Source organism: Haemaphysalis longicornis, unplaced genomic scaffold (genome assembly GCF_048455015.1).
Source record: "Haemaphysalis longicornis isolate Haplotype H1 unplaced genomic scaffold, Haemaphysalis longicornis Haplotype H1 scaffold_3, whole genome shotgun sequence".
In the NCBI taxonomy this organism is placed as follows: Eukaryota; Metazoa; Arthropoda; class Arachnida; order Ixodida; family Ixodidae; genus Haemaphysalis; species Haemaphysalis longicornis.
The window spans coordinates 181981397-182001624 of NW_027526335.1; the positions used below are offsets into that span (position 1 = coordinate 181981397).

Consider the following 20228-nt stretch of genomic DNA (forward strand, 5'->3'; position numbering starts at 1 on the left):
GTTTGATTAATAAAAGGCACAGCAGTATCTCAGTGCATGCATTGTGAGCCAATTGTTTTACATTTTTATCAACAAAACCAAATCTTGGCTTTTAAATACAACAGAGTACTTTTTCCCCCGCATGTTCAGAGCTTTTGGAATGATGGACTGCCGCATCAGCCGAAAAGCCCATGTCTGGCAGCACACCTTAGTCTCTCACCCATTTCTCATAAACACTACCAACTACCCGTTTTGAACCAAGGCCAAGAATGTGATAACTCCTCGCAAAATTCCTCATCAATCACCCATAGAGTGCACTGCAACAGCAGCTTCTGTCAGTGTTTGGCACTCTTCGCTGGCGATAAGTTTATTGCAACTTTGTTTGAACTTCAAAGCGTACAAGCTTGAAAGCCTGCAGGAACTGTATCAACCATTTTTAACCACTTTTCGGGAGACCAATTGTTTCTATTTTGCACGCTGACAAGGCACTCGCGATGCCCCTCTCCCACGTATTCCCACAATGTCATATCTTTATATATAGTTGCGAGGCTCCCCCCCCCCCCCCCCCCCCCCCCAAACAAACAAAAATTTGGGGGCAAGAGGCGGGGGGGGGTGTTGATGGCAGGGTTTAACGTGCCAACGCTTCACAGGCGATGAGGCGCACCGTAGTGGAGGGCTTCAGAGTAATTTTGACCCCCTGGAGATCATTAACGTGCGCCGAAATCTCGTACACACGGGCGTTTTTGCTTTTTGCCTTCATCAGAAAGGCAGCCACCGTGGCCGGTAATCGAACCCGCGTCCTCGTGCTTAGCAGCACAATGCCTTAGCAGAAAAGGGGGGGGGGGGGGGGGGTGAAACGCGACAAAACTACATCTGGGCCTTACGGCACAATGTAATTAAGCACTGGATTAATTTCGACCAGCTGAGGATCTTTAATGTGTGCCAAAATCTAGACACACCAGTACTTTTGCTTTCCATCTGAAAAGCAGTGTAGTTCCCACCAGGGAACTGAATGCCACAACCATTTTTTAGTGGCAGCGAACATTGTTAAAGCACAATCCTGGAGCTGCATCTTAGGACAAGCATTGTTAGTGCAAAGCAAACAGGAACCCTTTTCAGAAAAATGCAGCATTCAGACTATCGCCGAAAGGAAATAAAGGTACCCAAAGTGTCTCAACCCCTAAGGCTGCTTTTTACATGCAAGGTTTATGCCAAACAACTTCCGCCTCACCCTTACAATCACAAGACACACTGATGACAATTTTTCCAGAGTTCTGTGCACAGTGACAAGTGCTGCTCACGTCCCGGTAACATCCACCTTCAGCTGCCCAGTCCAAAGGGAAGCACCAAAACACAGGCATGCAGCATGGCACCCAGCAAACGAAGGAGGGAGGGTTAAATTGTGTTGGCACTTTTATTAGCACACGAACAATAGAGTCACACATGTCACAACCAGCTTAGGTAGCGGTCTCGCAATGTGCTTCGTTTAAAAACAAACAAAAGAGAAAAGGCATGCCAGAGAATGCCCATGTCTTCGTGCTGTCAAACGTACCCTCTCTATTCTCACGTAGCCCAAACCAGAAAGTCACGTATTCTACATCAAAGCAAATTTTGGGAGCTAAACAGCTTTGAACTCCACAAAAGCATGCACCTGTGACTTAGGGTTTCGATGGCAAAGTATACAAATAAAAGCTGAAAAAACTACAAGCTATCCTGAGCAACCTTCTAGGTTAAACTCACTGCAACAGGACGCGTAACTGCTTCAAGGGAGTTGCTCAAGTAAAATGTTGACGCGGAAAAAGACCAAATTTAATGAGCTGAGCAACATTAAAAGGAAGCTGGACTGCATCCTGCCAGAGGAAATTGATTGTGAAACAAGTTCAGGGACAGGGGTTAAATTTAGCAAGCTCTGGGAGAAGAATTTTGAGTCTGGTTCCGATTCTGTGTCGTTCTGTTTTCACCAAAGATTGCGAGAACCCAGAAAACTGAGGCACTGCCTTAAAAATCATTATATCAGGTGATCTACAAAAGTCAAAAATTCCTCCCTGACTTCACTGATTAGTATATAGTTTGCAATATATGTAGTCTTACATTACATTTCTACATTTTACTAGTAATTTTTCAGCAACATTTCTCACATGCATGCACTCACCATGAGCTTAGAGCCAAGTGTATAAGCAACTAACTCTGAACCTCTAATAGCAGTACATTAAAAAACAAAAACAGGCTTCAAATTGAGTGTTCCAGCTTCCACAAATATTTACTTTCATTTTTAAATTCCAATAACTTCAGTCAAATGAACACAGTTATTGCCCAATGGAATGTATCTCCTATGTGGCACCCAACTTAGAGGAGCTAAACTTACCTCTTAGCAAACCAAACACGCATAAAACCAAGTTGCTGCAATGGACACCACTTGGCCCCATAACTAGACGTGCTGCCCAGCGAAAATTGGTCACCGATCTTGCAGCAAGCCAAAATTAACGCCCCAAGCTAAAATCTCCCGCATTTGTACTAAAGGTATATATGGCTAAGATTTTTTTTTCTCTGTACAAAACAAAAAAAAGAAAAAAAAGAAAACGCGAGAGAAAACCCTGAGAACATCTTACTGGCACATAATCCACACTACTGTAAGGGAACATTCATGAACCATATTATAACCGGTGAAACACATTTCAAGCTAGCATTATATTTTCAGGTCACAAGGAGGCACAAATTGTTGACAGCCTCGTAACAAGAGCCCTTCTGACATTCTTAAAAATTGATGTGCCCACACAAAAAAAGAAAGAAGGAAGAAAAACGAAAGAAACTGCACCATGAACAAAATGGAGAGTTATTGTGCACTATGAAAGAAACGTCAGATCATTTAATGCACAGTTGTTTCAGCCCCTTTAACGTTTAGGCATGTCAATGTGTAATACAACACCATAAAGGCCCGTTGCAAACACGAAACGGGTATTCATCCTATCATCAATCCTTTGAGCCATTTAAAATAAAAATAGTAGTAAAGTGCCAAACAACACACGTCAATAATGACAGCGAGAAATCTGAATGCCCATGCAAAAATGCTTCTTTTTTTCGAATTTTCAAGGAGCATAAGAGAAAAAAAACAGGAGAAAGAACAAATCAACCGTAATTAACTTTCATTGTATTTAACACACTAGAATCTAAAACGGGTTCTCAATGCAAACAATAATGACAAATATGCAAACATGATGGTATGTACATGAACAATGAGAATGCACTAGTACACATACCCTGCAATTTTTCTTAACAAATCTAACCGAGCGGAGCAACAACGATGCATCACAGTCTGAACAACGTCTAGATGATGCGTCCTCAGCACCATTAAAAAAACACTGAGTAAAAGAAAATATGTGATGAACAAGGAACAATACTACAACTTGTCACTATATCGGACGACCTTTCGCTCACCCCAGCACACACCGAAGTCACCGCTCACACCCACACTTTTTGCCGATGCATCACCACAGCTGAAGAAGGGAAACACTGGCATCGACGAACGCTCTTGCAACACTTGGCGCCTTGAAGCACACACGTCAACCCCAGAAGGTGACGTTTCCTTCCCGGCCACAACTTCAAGCCTCCAACAAATAACTCCCCCCTCCCTCCCGCAGTCATGGACACAGCTGGTCTTCTGAAGATTAGAGCCAGGAACGATTACTAATCCCGATGAATTGATGGAATGCAGGACAACTCCTCTCATCTCCCACTCTCTTGCCCATCTTCTAGCTCTTCTGTAATCACTGACGTGGCAGCATCTGGCACAACGCTTTGCTCATTGTTGAAAAGGCGAGACAATCTTGGTAAAAGGCTCGTCAGTTCAGATGTTGGCCCTGGCTTTCTCACCCACTGTTTCATAGCCTAGTTGTGGAATGTTTAAAACAATGTGCTTGATCAGCCGAGCGGCCCCTGGATTTAACCCACCCCTACATGTCCCAAAATTTTAAACCAAGAAGATTCGAGGCTCCACAAGGAAGACGGCTATGTCTCAACAACTTCCTTCTTCTCTCACCAAACTTGGACGCTGCACAACGAGCACCGACTGCTCGGCCACAGTTTTCAACGTCCCTCCAGTTGAGCAGTCCCCACACATCAGCAATGGATGCACCAGGCTGAGTACAGCTTTCAGCTTCACTTTGTTGTCCACACCACCACACAGTTTCAAAAGCTTCCTGAAAAACACCACTCCACTTGATTTGAGCCTTCACAGTTCAGCAGAGACGACAAAAATGCCACGCCATGAGAATTTCGCTCGTCCATTTCAAAACGAGCGATCTCTCCCTCACACAGCAGTCAATGCCCGGTCGTTGCCAACATCTTGCAAGGTAACCAAGCATCTATGTGGTCTCCGAGTTCCACTTCCGCTTTAGCGAACGCAGGGTGCTTGAAACCACGAGCTGGTTATGCAGTGAGGCACCACTTTGCAGTTCCAGACATGGCAGGGTTGGCAGTTTCGCTGGTCCACAGTAGAGTCGGCGGCCGGGAGGGGTCCTCGGTTACGCCAATGTCACACGAGCATCGAGGCATGAGTTAAGGCGGAGGTGGCCACTTACCCACACGGTGTCAGTCCCAGGGTGAGGGTGTGGCAGTGATGTGAGAACTGGTCCACGGCTTACCAGCTCGCAGTGGAGGTGGAAGGCCTCGGAGTGCCAGTCGCACTGCAGGGGGGAGCGCACGCCACCACGTAAGTGCTCCACGAGTGCTTGCCTGCACGCAAAAGACGAGAACTTTGGACACTGCCACAAGCCCGGGTGCGTTGGCAGGCGGCATAAAATGCGGTCTAATCGGTTTTTCGAGAGACCAGAGACGAAACAGGGCCGGGAGTGTCAAAAACAAACGGAAGAGGAGCAAAGTTGGTGACAAGGAAGCCCCTTCTGCTCAGCTGTTATTGAAAAATTAAAGCTGTTCCGCTCAACGTGAAAGCTGTCGGAAGTGCAAAGCAGTGATTCGCCATAATGGGCTGTGGTGCCGTTATCCGCTCACTGCCACCACCCGTCACGCTCTTTGCTGCCATGTCTCACTCCTCTTCTGATGAATTCAATGCAAGGTTTGTCCAACACATTTCAAATTTCCCGCCTTCGCAGTGCTTGCACGCCCCCTACCTGAAACAGTGCAAGCGGGAGTTTTGGTTTCTTTTTTTGTGGCTTTTCATTCCGCACGTGCCGGCGCCTTAGTGCGCGCGCAGTTTGGAATGCGCCTTTTTTTTTTCTTCCATTGCCACTTTTTTCTGCTTACTATTGTACAAACCAACCCAACGAGCATTCCTAACTGAATGAATGCAGGCGCTGCTGGTTAATTACGTACATTTCACCTCAAACGTACCCCCAGTTTTCGTTGCACTAAACAACGGGGAGATGTAGGACAAGCGCCAGCGGTTCACGAGTTTCGAACGGTTATGACTAATAAACCGCTTGTTTTTCGAAGCTTGTGTGGGACGCCATGACGACGGTACACTGTGGGGTGAGCTATGACGACAAGGCAAACCCCTAAACTGCTGTGCACTGAAAATGGGGCGGTACCTTTACGAAACAGCCAGCAAGGTTGCCCATGGTAACGCCGCCCCTTTCGAATGTCACGCCTTCTTGTGCATACCTGGTCGCTTTCGGGAGATTTGACTGAGACTTCTGCTCAACACAGCCTGTCTGGAATCTAATCACACACATCTAGAAATACGTGGTGTGCTTCCCACAAATGAGACAACCACGTGAAGCTCATCAATCATCGTGTGGAGTAACAACCACCCTTTTTTATTTGCGGAAAAGCAATTAATTGGGCCGATTATTACAAGTTTTCAGTTACTCGTTCAAATGAATTAGAAACAAACGATTCAGGTTTGTTTACAACTAGCTACCACCTGCCCAGCTGCGTACGTAGCGTTTGAAGAGACATTGAAAAGTAGAACTTTTGCGGGTCCTTTCTGCTCTAATGTCCATTAACGCTTCCCTTTCGTTCAAATTCCAGAAGCTCGGGTCAGAGTTCTACACTTACACTTGTTGCACGGCTATTCGAAGAAGCCACTGTCAAAGGTGAGCTCATCCAACTATCCACCGCACATAGTCACAACTGGCCACCACGAACACACACAGCAAGCTTAAAAAGCCTCACTATTTCAACACAAACCTGCACAAGCCAGAAGTATCACCTGTGTATATAATGCCCACACCTTGATCAGTAATAAAGCAGCGTTAACATTCTGGGACCCCTTGAACAGCAGCTAATTTAGCAATGTAGGCTGGCTCATAAAATGTGAAGCTCTGGCCAGCCCTTTTTCCTGCTCTGGCAGCTTCGGAAGCATTGCCCTGAAAAAGACAGGCCGGCTGCGCACAGACCAACCACAGCACCCAGTTGTCTTGCAACGGAGAGACGGTACTGGGAAACAAACTCTTCAGACAAAGGTTTTGTGTAGAGCTGAAAGCAAGGGCAACACTGATTAGTAAAATATGGCAGCAGGTGATATCCGGCACCAGGTGGCTGAAGAAAATACGATAAGCACTCGTCACAACGCAGTTGCTTTATTCGAATCACTGCTACTATTATTGAAATGTTATCGCAAGGCTACAGTTGTCATGAAGCACCACTACGTTACCACAATACCTCAAATAAAATAAGACATCGACATCGACCTTCCGGACCACTCATTATGAATTGCCATCAGCATGTAAGAACCGCAACAATGTGAGAATACAGGAAAGCTGGTTCACATTCACGATGGTACTTTTGCCCGCACTAAACGGGGATACAGCAAAAAAGACACACGAGGGCTACCACAATTAGAGGTCTTTGTGTTTCTTTTTCATTGTGTGCCCGTTCAGTGTGCGCAAAGGTACTGTTGTGAATGTAAGAATCTAAGCCAGACTCATGAAGACATATAAAGAGGGTGACCATTCCACACCTTCAAAATAGTGGAAGGACAGTTGTCCATGAAGGTGAACATTGTAGGACTTCATTTAATTGCCTCCCATCATTCCACCCCTCTCGTTTCATTTCTCCCTCATAGTGTGCATTATTTTCACAACATTGCCGTTCACACTTGTTTATTATCCTTGTACTTCGTAATGTACAGTCCAAAGCTACGTAAACATTACTTCGTTCTTTGTTTGTTACCACAAGGCTCCGCCTTGTTTCCTAGCTCATTTGTTAACAGTTACATAAGCACGTTTCTTAACTCACAGACGACTGTCCGATGCTCAGCAACCAGCAAAATCCAAGCATCTGTGATGTCCAACCCCTTGTCACTGGAGTTCGACAAAGCGGCTTAATTTTCCCCGCAGACACTCTTAACAGTGACGTCGATCAACCATGCGACAGACGGTTTTTAAGCTACCGTAAACGCATACAACACACACCTCAAGAATGTTGGGACCCTTCACACTCAAGGATTCCCTCTTCATGCCCCTCAGTTGTGCCCTGTCCAGATGGAACCAATGCTCCTGTAAAAGACCAGTCCCATAGGGCAAGGATATATACAGAAGATGAAAAGCCCCACTCCGGCGAGCGAACAGATAACGTCACAATAAAAACGACCGCGGACTAAGCAGCTTTGCAGCTGCGACGATGAACGAGAGGGTAGCGGCACCTGATGGACGAAATGATAGCGGCCACATTTTATTTGGGGGCTGTGCAGTGAAATGCCAATCATGGCAGACGCGTGGTTTGTTCTCCCATGACAGAAGCCACTACCTTATCCTGGGTGAAGAGCTTGCGACGTTACCTGGCCACCCTAAGAAGCATCATTTCCCCTCCCCTCTTGCTCTTACTCCGTGACCAGTCCTCAATGCATGCAGATCCAAGCCCGAACGACAAGAGACCCCGGGGCCCCCTCCTTGCCTGTGCGCAGGCGCTTGGCCGAGCTGGGAGTGATGGGGCTGGCCGGCCGGGTGCTTCTGCTGCTTGCGAACCCACTGGAACACGCGGCAGCGCTCGATGGGACCGGCGTGCCCCTTGAAGGTGAGCACAGCCAGCCGCTCGGCTGCGCTGCACTCGCACCTGGGATGCTGCCCGTCGCTGTCGTCCAAGGGCTCGTCCCAGCATTCCATGGGTGTACCTGCATGTATGAACAACTGTCATTCTCTGCTGCATGCCTCGTGAAAAAAATATCGGGCCATCTCCACCAATGTGAAACCTGGGGAGGGGTGAAGCATACAGTGCATAAGTGTAATCTTGGGGCCTTGGCATTTTTGCCAACCGAGGTGAAACTGTTGGGGGGGGTAGAGGTATACAGCTTTGCTGTAAAAGTCTCTTGTCTTTGAAGCATGAAGCTCTCTATCGCGAGGTGTAAACAAGTGTCCCAGTGTTTTAGTACTGTGACTACATGAGATTACAACGACGACGACAGGAGATGCCAACAGCCCCAGCCCTTAAAGGACTTCGCCCCTAAAAGGGGACACTAACCAAGGTGAAGGTCAATTTTCATAAGTGCAGTAGACTCTCGTAAAGACGAACTCTGTTATGACGAATTTCATAGTTATGGCGAGCAAGACTTCCGCTCCTTTGTAAACACACACAATACCAAAAATGTCTTCACAGGACGAACTGCTCATAACAAGAACAAGTCTTCCCAGTCCCTTTAAGTTTGTCTAAAGGGGGGTTTATTGTAATACGGACAATCAAGGAAAAAACAAAGGAAGTCAGACCTAAATTTCGCGCGCACTAGCTACACGTGGGGAATACGTAGCTACACATAAAGGCTTATTTAGTGGCTCTAAGGAACAACACAGTGGAAAGCTACATGTTTAGTTTGGCAATCTGGATATCCCTAATGTGCATTCGAATCATGTACGTACAATATTTCTTGCTTCACCTCATCAAAAAAACGGACAAGCAAAAAGTTGTTCTCAGTAGGGCAAAGCCGTACATACAGAGGCGCCTGGGCAAGAAACCATAAAATCCACAATCTAACACGACAACACTGGAACGTACTACAGACACAGCCTTTTTTGTGCTCTGGCATGCAAAAAAAATCCTGGGCCATCTCCACTAACGAGAAACCTGGGGAGGGGCAAAGCATGCAGTGTATAAGTGTATAAGATCTTGGTGCCTTGGCGTTTTTGCCAACGGAGATGAAACCTTTGGGGGGCAGAGGTATGCAGCTTTGCTGTAAAAGTCTCGTGTCTTTGAAGCCCGAAGCGTTCTAGCGCGATACGTAAACAAGTGTCCCGGTGTTTTAGTACTGTGACTACATGAGACGAGTTACGACGACGACGACATGAGATGTCGACAGCCCAAGCCCCTAAAACAACACCTGCACCACTGGTGCATATAATTATAGACCAGGAGCACTGCCTGTTGGGGAACACACCCCTGAAAGCCCAGCCCACTCTCACACAATATAGTTGAAGAGCAGCTGTTAGTCGCTCTGGAGTTTCCCGTTGCCATTGCAGCTGCCTGCCACATTCACGGCTGCGATTTCCACTTTCATGCAGATCGGAAATTTTTATTCACGTGGGGCAATAACGGCGCCTGCAAGGAACGCGTGATTTACGAGAGTGCGAAATATTTCCGGCACAATGTGTGCCACTTTCGGTCCATAAAAGCCAGCATGTGATGTTAAGCTGAGCGCGATTCCTCGGCCCTGATGCTTTGTAATAACGGCTTGACAAGTTGCGTGGTGTACTCACACGGGCAAGGTACAGAAATGTACTTACATAATCAAGTATAGCACTTATATCGCACCTTAGATACTGACTGACACCTTCGTCGTTCATCTATCACGACAGTGAATGAGCCACTATTGTAGGTGATAATGTAACAAACTTCTTGGAAATTCTACAAAAATGTTTGGTCAGACAAGGCAGAATGATATTCTGGGATGAACACTTCTTAGAGCGAGGTCGGCTAGTCTCAGACAGGTGGCAGTGAACATTCCCCATGTGCGTCTAACAGCTTTTGGGAAACACCGCCCCATGCACACACAGCCCGCACGGACTAAAATAAGACAGCCTCGCGCTCACTTCTACCAGTGCTGTTTCCCATTTGTGCACCGCACAAATACGCTGAACTACACGAACAGGTGATCTCAAAGAAGACACAGTTTTTAAAGGGCCCACGGAACCGAAATACAAGTTTGGTTCATTAAACGACTGCTGTGTCCCGGTGACGATGACAATTTTACCGCAAACTTCAAACAGTCAAGATAATCTGGACAACAGATGAAGCAGTGGAGACAATGGGGCTCTTCAATTTACAGTCTCGGACTCACCGCGGATAGCCCGCGGGTAGTCCGAGGACTCCCCGAAGCCGTAGGGATACATGGGAAAATCGAATGCCGGAGGACTGCTTCTCTGGGAGTCCACGGTGAGTCCGAGACTGTAAATCGAAGAGCCCCAATGACATCACAGAATCTCGTTTGTGCAATTAGCTGCCACCAATTGAGGCCACAGCAAAGAGACATGGCAGGGCGATTCTTGTGGCACTTCCATATTTGTTCTATCGTATCACATCAATGCTATGTACAGTGAACACACTGATGACTATGCCTTTAGTGTTCGTCTCTATTGCATCACCATGTTACGCCACCGTAGCACAAAATTTGAAAGTTTTTCAATATTTCTTGCGTAATTTTCTGTTGAATAAATGTATTTTGTGGCTGGAATGAAGCTGAGTGAATTACAAAAGGCCAGTTCTTTTAAACTGAGCCAAAGTGCTACTTTGTATTCATAAATCCTTCGTGTCCTCCTTAAGATCAGGTGTTTGTTCAGGTCAGGTAAAAAAAATAGGGAAGGGGGGGGAGCATACGCACAGCTACCACCTGTAGCAGAAAAAAATATGTATTTTGCACCTGATTGATTGATTGTAGGGTTTAACGCGCTGACGCAGCGCAGGCAATGAGGCGCGCCGTAGTGGAGGGCTCCGGATTAATTTCGACCACCTGGGGATCTTTAACGTGCGCCGAAATCTCGTACACACGGGCGTTTTTGCTTTTCGCCTCCATCAGAAAAGCGGCCGCCGCGGCCGGGAATCGAACCCGCGACCTCGTGCTCAGCAGTGCAACGCCTTAGCCACTGAGCCACCGCGGCGGGTCGTATTTTGCACCTAATAAGTTTTTTTGTGCCTGCCCTAAGAGCAGCGCTAGTATTAAACGAAGAGTGTAAAACATGGAAAACGTAGGTATATTAACGTTTTTTTTGGTAAGATGACGCGTCATCACCCTGCTACAAATGGGATACCACTATCTATCATCATCATCATCGCCACCACCTGAATGAGCCGGCATAAGTTATTCCATTCCGCACGCGGCCGCAGCGATAGTTCAGTGCCCTGCCCATGCTCTGAAGTTGGAAGTGAGATTCGCATCTAATTTGGGTCGAATGAGTCCTGCCTGGCCAGGGTGGAGACAAAAATACCTTATCATTTCCGGGACTGAATGTGTTTTTTTTCCAACACGTATAAGCGTTTGTTTTCTGACTCGAAGACACTTCATCCTTGAGAAACTTTATTAACTGTCATTGCTTTAATTAAGGTGTGCCTGCTCCTATTTAACTGAGTATACACGTATTTACTGACGCAGAGCCTTGCACAGTGTACAACTTTTTAGGATGGCTCACATTCACTGAAAAACGTGCAGCCCTGTTAGCTGACAAGTCTTCCAATCTCTGCGATTTCATACGACGGTAACACATGTTCTGAACAATGCCACCATTGTTACAACTGAGTCGGACATGCGCCACAAGGCTAGACCAACTCTTTTCAGACTGAATAACCATTTCTAAATGATGCTAGGCTAAACCTACTCCTGTCTTAGTACAACCGGGGTCAGGTGATGTCGTTGGTTATGCTAGTGGGGGCAAAACATGTAAAATTTTCATCTCCGGAGACCTCGTTTTGGCGTTCAAGCCCTGCAACAGGCTTAAACTGTTTGTATACATCCGAAGGGTATAATTTACAAACAGAAGAACCATTACATCCTTTTCAGTGCCCAAACTGACAAAAACAAGCAAGAGAAAGACGAAAGATTGTACAAGTGCCTATCAACTGCGCCGAGGTATCCCTGTACGCACCATGGAACGGTGGCAACAGGCGATGCAGCAGTCCGCAAGCTCAGTGCCAGTACCAATACACGTTTTTGTGACAGCAACTTCAGTGGCTACAGCTCAACATCATGCCAGGAACTGAAGCGGTCATTTTGCGTGGAAGCAAAGCAAAGTGAGAGGGCGGGCCTAGGTTGCCCTTTGAGCCGTGAAATCCCAATGATATGCCCCTTTACTTTGTGCAACAAGTGCGGTGGACCAATGTTGTCAAATAACTTTGTCCATGCTACGATGGGTGGAAGAAGAACCATCACCGCTTGGCGGCGTTCAGCCTAAGGATTGCAGTGTGTCACTAGCCACCAAACCAAGCAGCTTGTTCGTGCCAGGACATTGAATCATCACAACGTTCACAGGCCTCAACAAAATGTCAAGTATGCAACACTAGACTTGCGATCGCATCATGGTAGTGCAACATAATTCCTGCGGGGGAATAATCAGTTTGGTTCATTTCATGTCTGTTTCAAAGAGTCCACTTTGAGAAGCGAGCCCTGACTGGCTGAAAGCAGACAACCAAATGTGACGCAAAACAAGCAAGGTGATGTCATTGGTCAGAGGCCCCACAAGTGCAATTACGTCATGACTGAAACAAACGCGAAATGGACATTTTCGAAATGGACACAACTCCGAATTCTGCCCCTGTTCCATCATAATGCCAATCAGATGAGGCCTCCCAGCAGCATCAAACACATTCCCCTGACTCCTCTCTGCCTCAAACATCTTCTGCTATCATACGACTAATATTTTTATTACTGTATCGCTTGTTATCATTAGGTGTCTTGCTTACATTTATCTTGATCTGTTTCTCCATGTGTCGTCACGGTTTTTGTGCCTTAGGTTCCCTTGTGTCCTCCCCCCCCCCCTCTCTCTGCACCCCCCCCCCCCTTCCCAGTTTTTCAAATCTACACCTTTCGTTGCAGGAACACGTTCCAAGTTTGTGAGTTCACGAAACTTTCGGCCAGGACCCGTGACATTCTATCCCATCCTGAACAATACTTATGAGTTCCTGATTGAAAGTTTCAAGCAGCCGAACAACAGTAACCTTGTAAAACAAACGCACGTTTTCGCAGAAGGAAAAAAAAAAAAAAAAAGGAAGAACATCGCAGCGTAATTAGACCTTTCTGTTCGAAAAAAAAAATGTGCCATTATGTGATAAATTCGTTGTAAATTTCACAGATATGAGACGACACTAAAACCATATTTTAACGAGAAAATGAGGAAGCAAAATCAAACGAGATAAGCGTTTACAAAAGCACACTTCCGCGTAGTACGCGCGCCAACGCGACTCTTGTCAACAAGGCCACACGCTCGATAAAATACAAGACGCCCTTTTCCCTCCCTCCCGCAAGACCGTGAATCCCCGCCCTCTTTCTTTTTTTTTTTTTTTGTTAACTTTGGTGGCAGTTTCGGTAGCAGTAACCGGTATTGATATTTACCTAATACCCCTGTCACACGGGCACTTTCAATCGCGATTGAAGTGAATCGCGATCGAGTTTTCGAGCGCGCTCGACGTACTGCCGCTGCTACACGGCACGTTTCAATCGCGATTGAGAAGTTGCACGGGTTGCGCTCGTGTTCGCCAGATGGCGCTAACCATGTACTTGCGGCCGGCGTCTGGTAACTTCGCGCGGTCATAGGTATACGTAACTATGTAAATATTACCTCACGCTTATTTGGGTCAAGTTATTTGACACAATTTGTGGCGTTAGTTGAAGTTGTCACATTCTGTGTCATTACTGAGCGGGGACGAGAGTATCGCCGCTTTCGTTCGATCGCGCTTGGAAGTCTCGATCGCGCTTGAGAAAACAGGATTGAGTTGGAGCGGGATCGAGCTCGATCGCGATTGAAACTGTCGTGTAGCAGGTGCCCGATCTGGATTGAGCTCGATCCGGATCGACCCAATCGCGATTGAAAGTGCCCGTGTGACAGGGGTATAAGGCATGTGCCCTCTCTAGCCGGAAAATATCCTCGCAGCATTCGACATGCGAACGCGAAACTAATGCAGATTTCGTGAGCTAATAAGGCATTGATTTCGCAATTTGTGTCCAGGTCAAAAGACAGATTGCCGCTAACTCAGTTCGATTGTTGATGGGACATTTGAGTCATGTGACACCGCGTGCCGACCGGTGCACGATCACACGACTAATTTGCGACCGAAGCAATTGGGTCAAAACACACGGAACGTGTCATGTAAAAGCGACGCAAGCGTTCCATTTCGTGCCCTCGAATGACAGTCGGTGCCGATGAAGCAGCAAGGCGTCTACCGAAAAAGATGATACCGAAAACAAAAATGAAAAAGAAAAACAGCAAGTAGACGCAACCTCGTTACCGCACTTCCCAGCGATCGCCTAGGAAATTACATGCTTGCGAGTGTGCGAAAGTTTCCTCTGCGTTCATACGTAACGAAGCACGAGCGATGTCTTCTGTTCGTCACCCCCCCACCGCCACATGTGAGCTCGCTGGAAAACACGGAACTTACCTGACGCCCCGACGGGCACGAAGATTGCATTTCTGCAGTTTAGGCTTGGTCCTTCTTCGCAATCGGACAGATAACTAGAAGCTCCGCAACACCAGGAAGGAAATCGCAGCGAGTAACAACGAAAGCAAGTAGGCTACCGGGTGAACAGGCACGCGGCACGTGAACGAGAACACACAAAGCTGGAACCCCGACTACGCGCCAAAAAGCTGGCTCCGAGCTCTGAACACGAGAACATCGTGCACTGGACGCGCTCTCAGTCAAGCTGGTCAAGCGCGCCGGCAACAAAGCGCTTTCGGGAGCTCACTCATGGCAGGGCTTATGCTATTGAGAGGGTTTAACTTCTCGTGCATTTAGGGGAAACTTGATGGGTACGCTTGTATACATGCGTGCACATTTTTGCGTATTTTTTGTTGACTAGAAAAACACTATAACCCTCACTAGGCGGCGCTAGTAACAATACCGCTTTTTTTTAACAGCACGACACGCTTTTGCTCATTTACACGCTTTCTAAACCGGTGTGCTAACACTGTTCGTAAATATTTTGTTTAAAACATATACTTTTAATTTCAGTTAACAAGAGGTATCAAGATGACTGTTTTTTGCACGCGAACGCAAAACCGAAACAGCGCCAAAAGGACTTTTTTTGATTGGCTTTAAGTTCTCATTACGGCACTAAAAAGAACGACATGTTATTGTTGCCAAAAACGTTTATTGAGAAAAGAGGGGGAGGGAGTTCGGTTAAGAAGCGGAGCACTGGGTGGCCATCCTATTCCTGTAGGCCACGGGTTGTACGTGGCTTCAGTCTTCGCCCGGAGAATCATGGCTTCCTGTTTTTCGAGCTGGCTGCAGCGCAGCACGCGCTCCCGATGCTCAGGAGAGGGGGCGGATCACACTTTTTTTTACAGAGAGAGAGAGATAGAGAGAGAGAGAACTGTATTATTCAGGAACAGATAATGGTGATTCGGGCAGGCCTAGTCGAGGCTGTCTTCTGAAATGCAGAGACCGAGCGCCTTCTTGATGTGGGTTACCAGTAGGAGCTGGTTAAGAAAGAAGGCAGCCTGAGTCAGCCAGGTGGGACTCAGAAGGATGCACTGCTTTGTTTTTTTGGGCAAAGTGACCATATTCTTCAGACCCCAAAGCAGAACAGGGTGGGGGGCAAGGAAGAACGTGGCACATGGCTTAAATTACAAATTGAACTTTGTGTTACTACATCTGCACCATGCGGCCTTCCTGGTCTTCGAAGTTTTTTCCTGGTCCGTAACTGATATTTCTCGCTCGAATGAATTACCCTCAACAGTTCTTCTTTGCTGATGTGTTTGTAGTACCACTCGCACATCATGTGCAGACTCACCTTCATCGATTTGACTTCGATCAAATGAAGATGCGCTTTCTCTGCAGTCCACATCTTATTGTGCGTTTGTGCCTGGCAAGTACATGGCGTACTCGACGATTGTCTTGATATTGTTGCAAGGCTCGAATTGGTGATGTCCGTCCACCCACCGTTTTCAGACGCAAAAGGCTGTGCTGAGTGGCTTGTTGGTACACTGGAACTTCAAGAGAACAGCTCAAACGTTGGGAGTAAAGAATTAATACAGCCGCTATGTTGTGTGTTTTTTTCTTAGCCACGTCGTCTGCGCTGTTTTCTTGAAGTTCTTCAAACGGTTTCTTTGGCTTTTCCATTGCTCCAGCTTTTCATTCGTGACACAGGGCTTGATACCCGTCTTCATATTTTCGGCTGAAGGCGGAACAAAACGCCGTCCCACAAGCAGGCTGCCGGGACAGCGGGACCACAGTCGCAAAACCGGGATTTGTCCCGCCTAAATCAGGACGTCTGGTCACTTTTTGTGGGTAGATTGCCGATATATGAGAAATGACACCGCGGGGTTCCCAAAATACGTGGTCGGCATTTGGACAGCCTCTGCAGTTGTTGCAAGGCGGTGGTTCGATCCTATGAAAATTAGGATGTGTGATCTGCCCAGGGTAAATCGGGTGTTTGTTTGTACCTGATGAAGTAGCGTGCCGTGCTTTCTAGTTGGGTCGAGGGGTGGAATAGGAAACTCTCTTCTATCCAGTTTTAACTGTTTAGTATTTTCGAACTACAGCCCACGTAGGCATCCTCATGCAGAATATATGGTGCCCAGATTCTCATCTCGCGGGTGAGAGTCTGCCTTTTGGATTCCAAGCCTTCCGAGTACATGCCCAGAATCCATTAGATGTATGTAAGTTTGTTACGCTCATTCAATAGAATTGCTGTGCTCTTGTGACTGTGTTCTGTATATAATCCGCGACGTGCTTCCCGTGAGTCTGTGAATATGATAAATGGCATAACCTGTGTGCTTGAATATTCTTGAAAGTTTTTGTCCTGGTACCCCTTGGCACTGGATATGGCCTGAGCCTCCATGTCTGTTACTGTAGCCTCCATGTCTAGTCACGTCCATATATGGAGGTGCCTAGAACTAGTTGATGGGTGGATATTCCGATTCAGGACTGCGACGCTACACTACCTGTTGTCGCATCTACATAATGTATTGCCCGTCTAGGGTCCGCTCATTACCATAACTTCCCGTAGAAGATTGCTCTTTGCCTCAACCTCTCATCATTTCTTTGAATGCCCATGTTCCTAGGCAGTAATGCAACTTTCAGGTTTTCTCTTGTCCCAGCGGTAAGGTAAGTTCTCCTAGCCATGAAAGGGTCAGGGAAAGGCTTAAAGCATATAATTAAGGCTGTCTAGAACCCACCTGCCCTGAGAGGATGCACGGAGGCTTTGAAGGTAGCTTAGAAGGTGAACTGTTGTTATTTCGTCTAGGTGGCCGTTTTCACTAACGCCGCACTGTTAACAGTAATCGGGAAACTCGTGGCTTTTCGAATAAGGTTCTCCAATCGACTTTTTCTCCTTTAGAAAAGGTTAAGGTGTGAAACGTGTTATCTTTATCTTGAGATGAGCATCGCATCCATAACACGCAACGCTTTTCCCTCCTTAAGGTCAACGTTATTATTGGTAATCCTCCTAAGCAGATGAATAATTTGGTTACTCTGCTTCAAAAGGGCTGCTTTCGCCTATGTTGGCTTCCCGTTACTTTGAACTCTGGGCACTAGAATCTTAATCTGTTATTTTTTGTGGTATCAGCCAGCCATTAAAGTAGATTTGGGTCTATTTCTTTTCCTGGGTTCCGTAATGGTTTGGTATACAAGCAGAATTTCAGAACCTCCGATTTAGTGTGGCAGCAACTCAACCCTTTCTGAATTCCCTCCTACTGTATTGTGCTCTCCGTAATGTGCTTTCGATATGGTCCAGCGATCCGATTGGGATCTATACTGTGATGTCTTCGGCATATAAAGAATATTGCACATCCAGTATGTTACGCAGACTCCTGGAAATGCCAAACATAGCGATATTAAAGAGTATAGGTCACAAGACTGAGCCCTGGGATGGTTCTTCCCTTGGGTGTTTGATTGGAAAGTGTGTGTGCCCAAAGACAGCTTAGGCGTGCGGCCCCGAAAGACGTCGCATACGTAATTGTACTGCGCCTCCCACAGCCTGTTGCCTCAAGTTCACTTAGAATGCCATCGTGCGTCACATAATCAAATCTGTCAGATTTGCTGCTAGTCCACCTCGAACTTGCGCTTTACTAGGCTTATTCAGCAATTCTTAAATTTACTCTGGAGTAACACATCTGTGTGCTCTAAACCCGACCATCTGGTGAGGTAACAAATTGTTTTCCTCTAGGTGTTTGACCAGGCGCTTAAGTACAATTCTTTCCATGACTTTTCTGATGCATGATGACAACGATATTGGACTGAGGCTTCCAATTTTCACCGGGGCTTTCCGGGATTAGGGATGAATGTGACTGTCACCTCTTTCCGTTGTTTTCGAAGGATTCCGTCTCCAATGCATCGCTCATCACTGGAGAAGCTGATAGCCGGCCTCACTGAGGTTCCTCCGTAACCCATTGGTAAGTTGACCCGGGCCTATAGGCCGTGCGCACCTGGACCTTATAATTGCCTGTATTAATTAATTGAACCATTAAGGTATTCATTGTTAGATGGATATATGGAGTATATGGATAAGCGAGATGAATGTCCTCATTATCAACGATACAACGTTCGCGTGCACTCACCCGTGCACCATGGTACTGTTTTTACACATGGCACCGCTTCTTAGTAGCGCGCTCGACTTGTCAGGAAACTGGCTGGGTATTTAACGCGACAATGTCCACGTTAACTGGACGGGAATAAACCCACAGGTTGAACTAAGCGCGGTGTATCAGGGCCTATTTATCCGCACATCGAGACCCCTTTACGGGCCCGCCTTGTCGCCGTAGCTCGTCACAATGAACAGCGACTGCCGGAATCAGGCGGCGCAGCGAGATAACGGACCCAAGTAGAGATCCACGGCGTTACGGCGTAGCGGACCCAAATAGAGGCTTCGAAAAGCCAGCGGTTTACACAGTCATAACCGTTCGAAACTCCTGAGCCGCTGGCGCTTTTCATACATCTCCCCGCTGTTTAGCACAAAAGGAAAGAAACTGCAGGTACATTTGAGGCAGAATCTGTGTATATAACTGGCAGCCCCCACGTCCATTTAGTTAGGAACACCCGCTGGCGTTGGGTTGGGTTTTACGATAGTAAGCGAAAGATGTGGCCGCCAAAAACGACGCGCTCCAAACTGCGCAGTAAGGTGCCAGCACGTGCGATATCCCGCTCGCGCTGTTCCAGGCAGGGGGCGCGCGATCGCTGCGAAGGCGGGAAATTTTAATTGACTTGGACAAACCTCCGTTTAATTCATCAAGAGCGGAGTGATACAGGGAGGCGAAGATCGTAATGGGTTACCACCCATTACCCACTGCGCATAACGTCGCCACAACCCATTATGGCGATTCGCTGTTCTGCACTTCCGACAGCTTTCAGGGTGAGTGGAGCTGCTTTAATTTTTTTAAGGCCGCTAAATTACATGAACCGCCCGATCGCGCACATTTTGTCTCTGCACCGCGATGTACGCGATGCATCGCGAAAGAATGTTTCAGGGATCAAATTGTTGTGTAAAAATGGGCCCATTGGAACGTTCGTCTTACGTGCCTGCTGTAGTTCTTGTGTTTTTCGCCGCGATGTAGTCGATCATATACGTGTGAGAATTCATCGCGCTTTCTCGCGAAGTGTCTCGAATCTTGAGCGTGAACAAGAATTTCTGCGGTTTCTCCAATCCATTCAAATCGCTACAGTTCGCCAGCTATTTCGTTGTGTTGCTTCGTAACGCAAGATTATTTTTAATGGGTAGCATTCTTTGTCGAGTATACCCCCACAGCCGGGACGGTGGAACGCCCTGCATTTGCGCAAAAATTCATACTTTGCTGAAGTAACGCATTTAATCGTAGCTTCAATGAAAAAAAAATGCAAGGAAGCTCAAACTAACGCGTAAGTCTTGAAGGTAGCTGAAGCTGTACGCAACCTTCACGACCATCACGACGGTTTAAGTGCACGATTGCAGCCGATTTGCTTCTTCTTCGCTGCCGCAATGACCTCTACGTCTTTTTTGTTGCTTTAGGGAGGCTCACAGTAATAATAATCATTGGACAATGGAAGGTATGTATGAATTAGAACTTTTCACCACATTGACATCGTTGAGTTCGAGGTGCGCTCATTAATCATCACCGCGTGTAGGTGAGTACTCTTCATCTCCATTGAAGACTTCAACTAACTCTTCTTCTCCCTCGGTGATCACTTCC

General features: G+C 46.9%; 1 protein-coding gene across 1 annotated transcript; it reads right to left on the reverse strand.

Moving 5' to 3' along the window:
- Positions 1 to 1374: 1374 nt before the first annotated feature.
- LOC144175852 (uncharacterized) lies at positions 1375 to 14892 on the reverse strand. The gene is made up of 3 exons (XM_077704869.1): positions 14506 to 14892; positions 7831 to 8047; positions 1375 to 4710 (listed from the first exon to the last, which is right to left on the reverse strand). Exons 2-3 carry the CDS (start codon positions 8037 to 8039, stop codon positions 4500 to 4502), a joined length of 420 nt encoding a protein of 139 aa, XP_077560995.1. The 5' UTR covers positions 8040 to 8047; positions 14506 to 14892; the 3' UTR covers positions 1375 to 4499.
- Between the last annotated feature and the right edge of the window lie 5336 nt (positions 14893 to 20228).

Bases quoted from the DNA above. Each gene is read 5' to 3' on its own strand.
- LOC144175852 (XM_077704869.1), bottom strand. From the start codon at position 8,039: ATGGAATGCTGGGACGAGCCCTTGGACGACAGCGACGGGCAGCATCCC. The intron at 4,711-7,830 runs GCAAGGAGGGGG...TTTTGCGTGCAG, and splicing joins GGCCAAGCGCCTGCGCACAG to GCAAGCACTCGTGGAGCACT.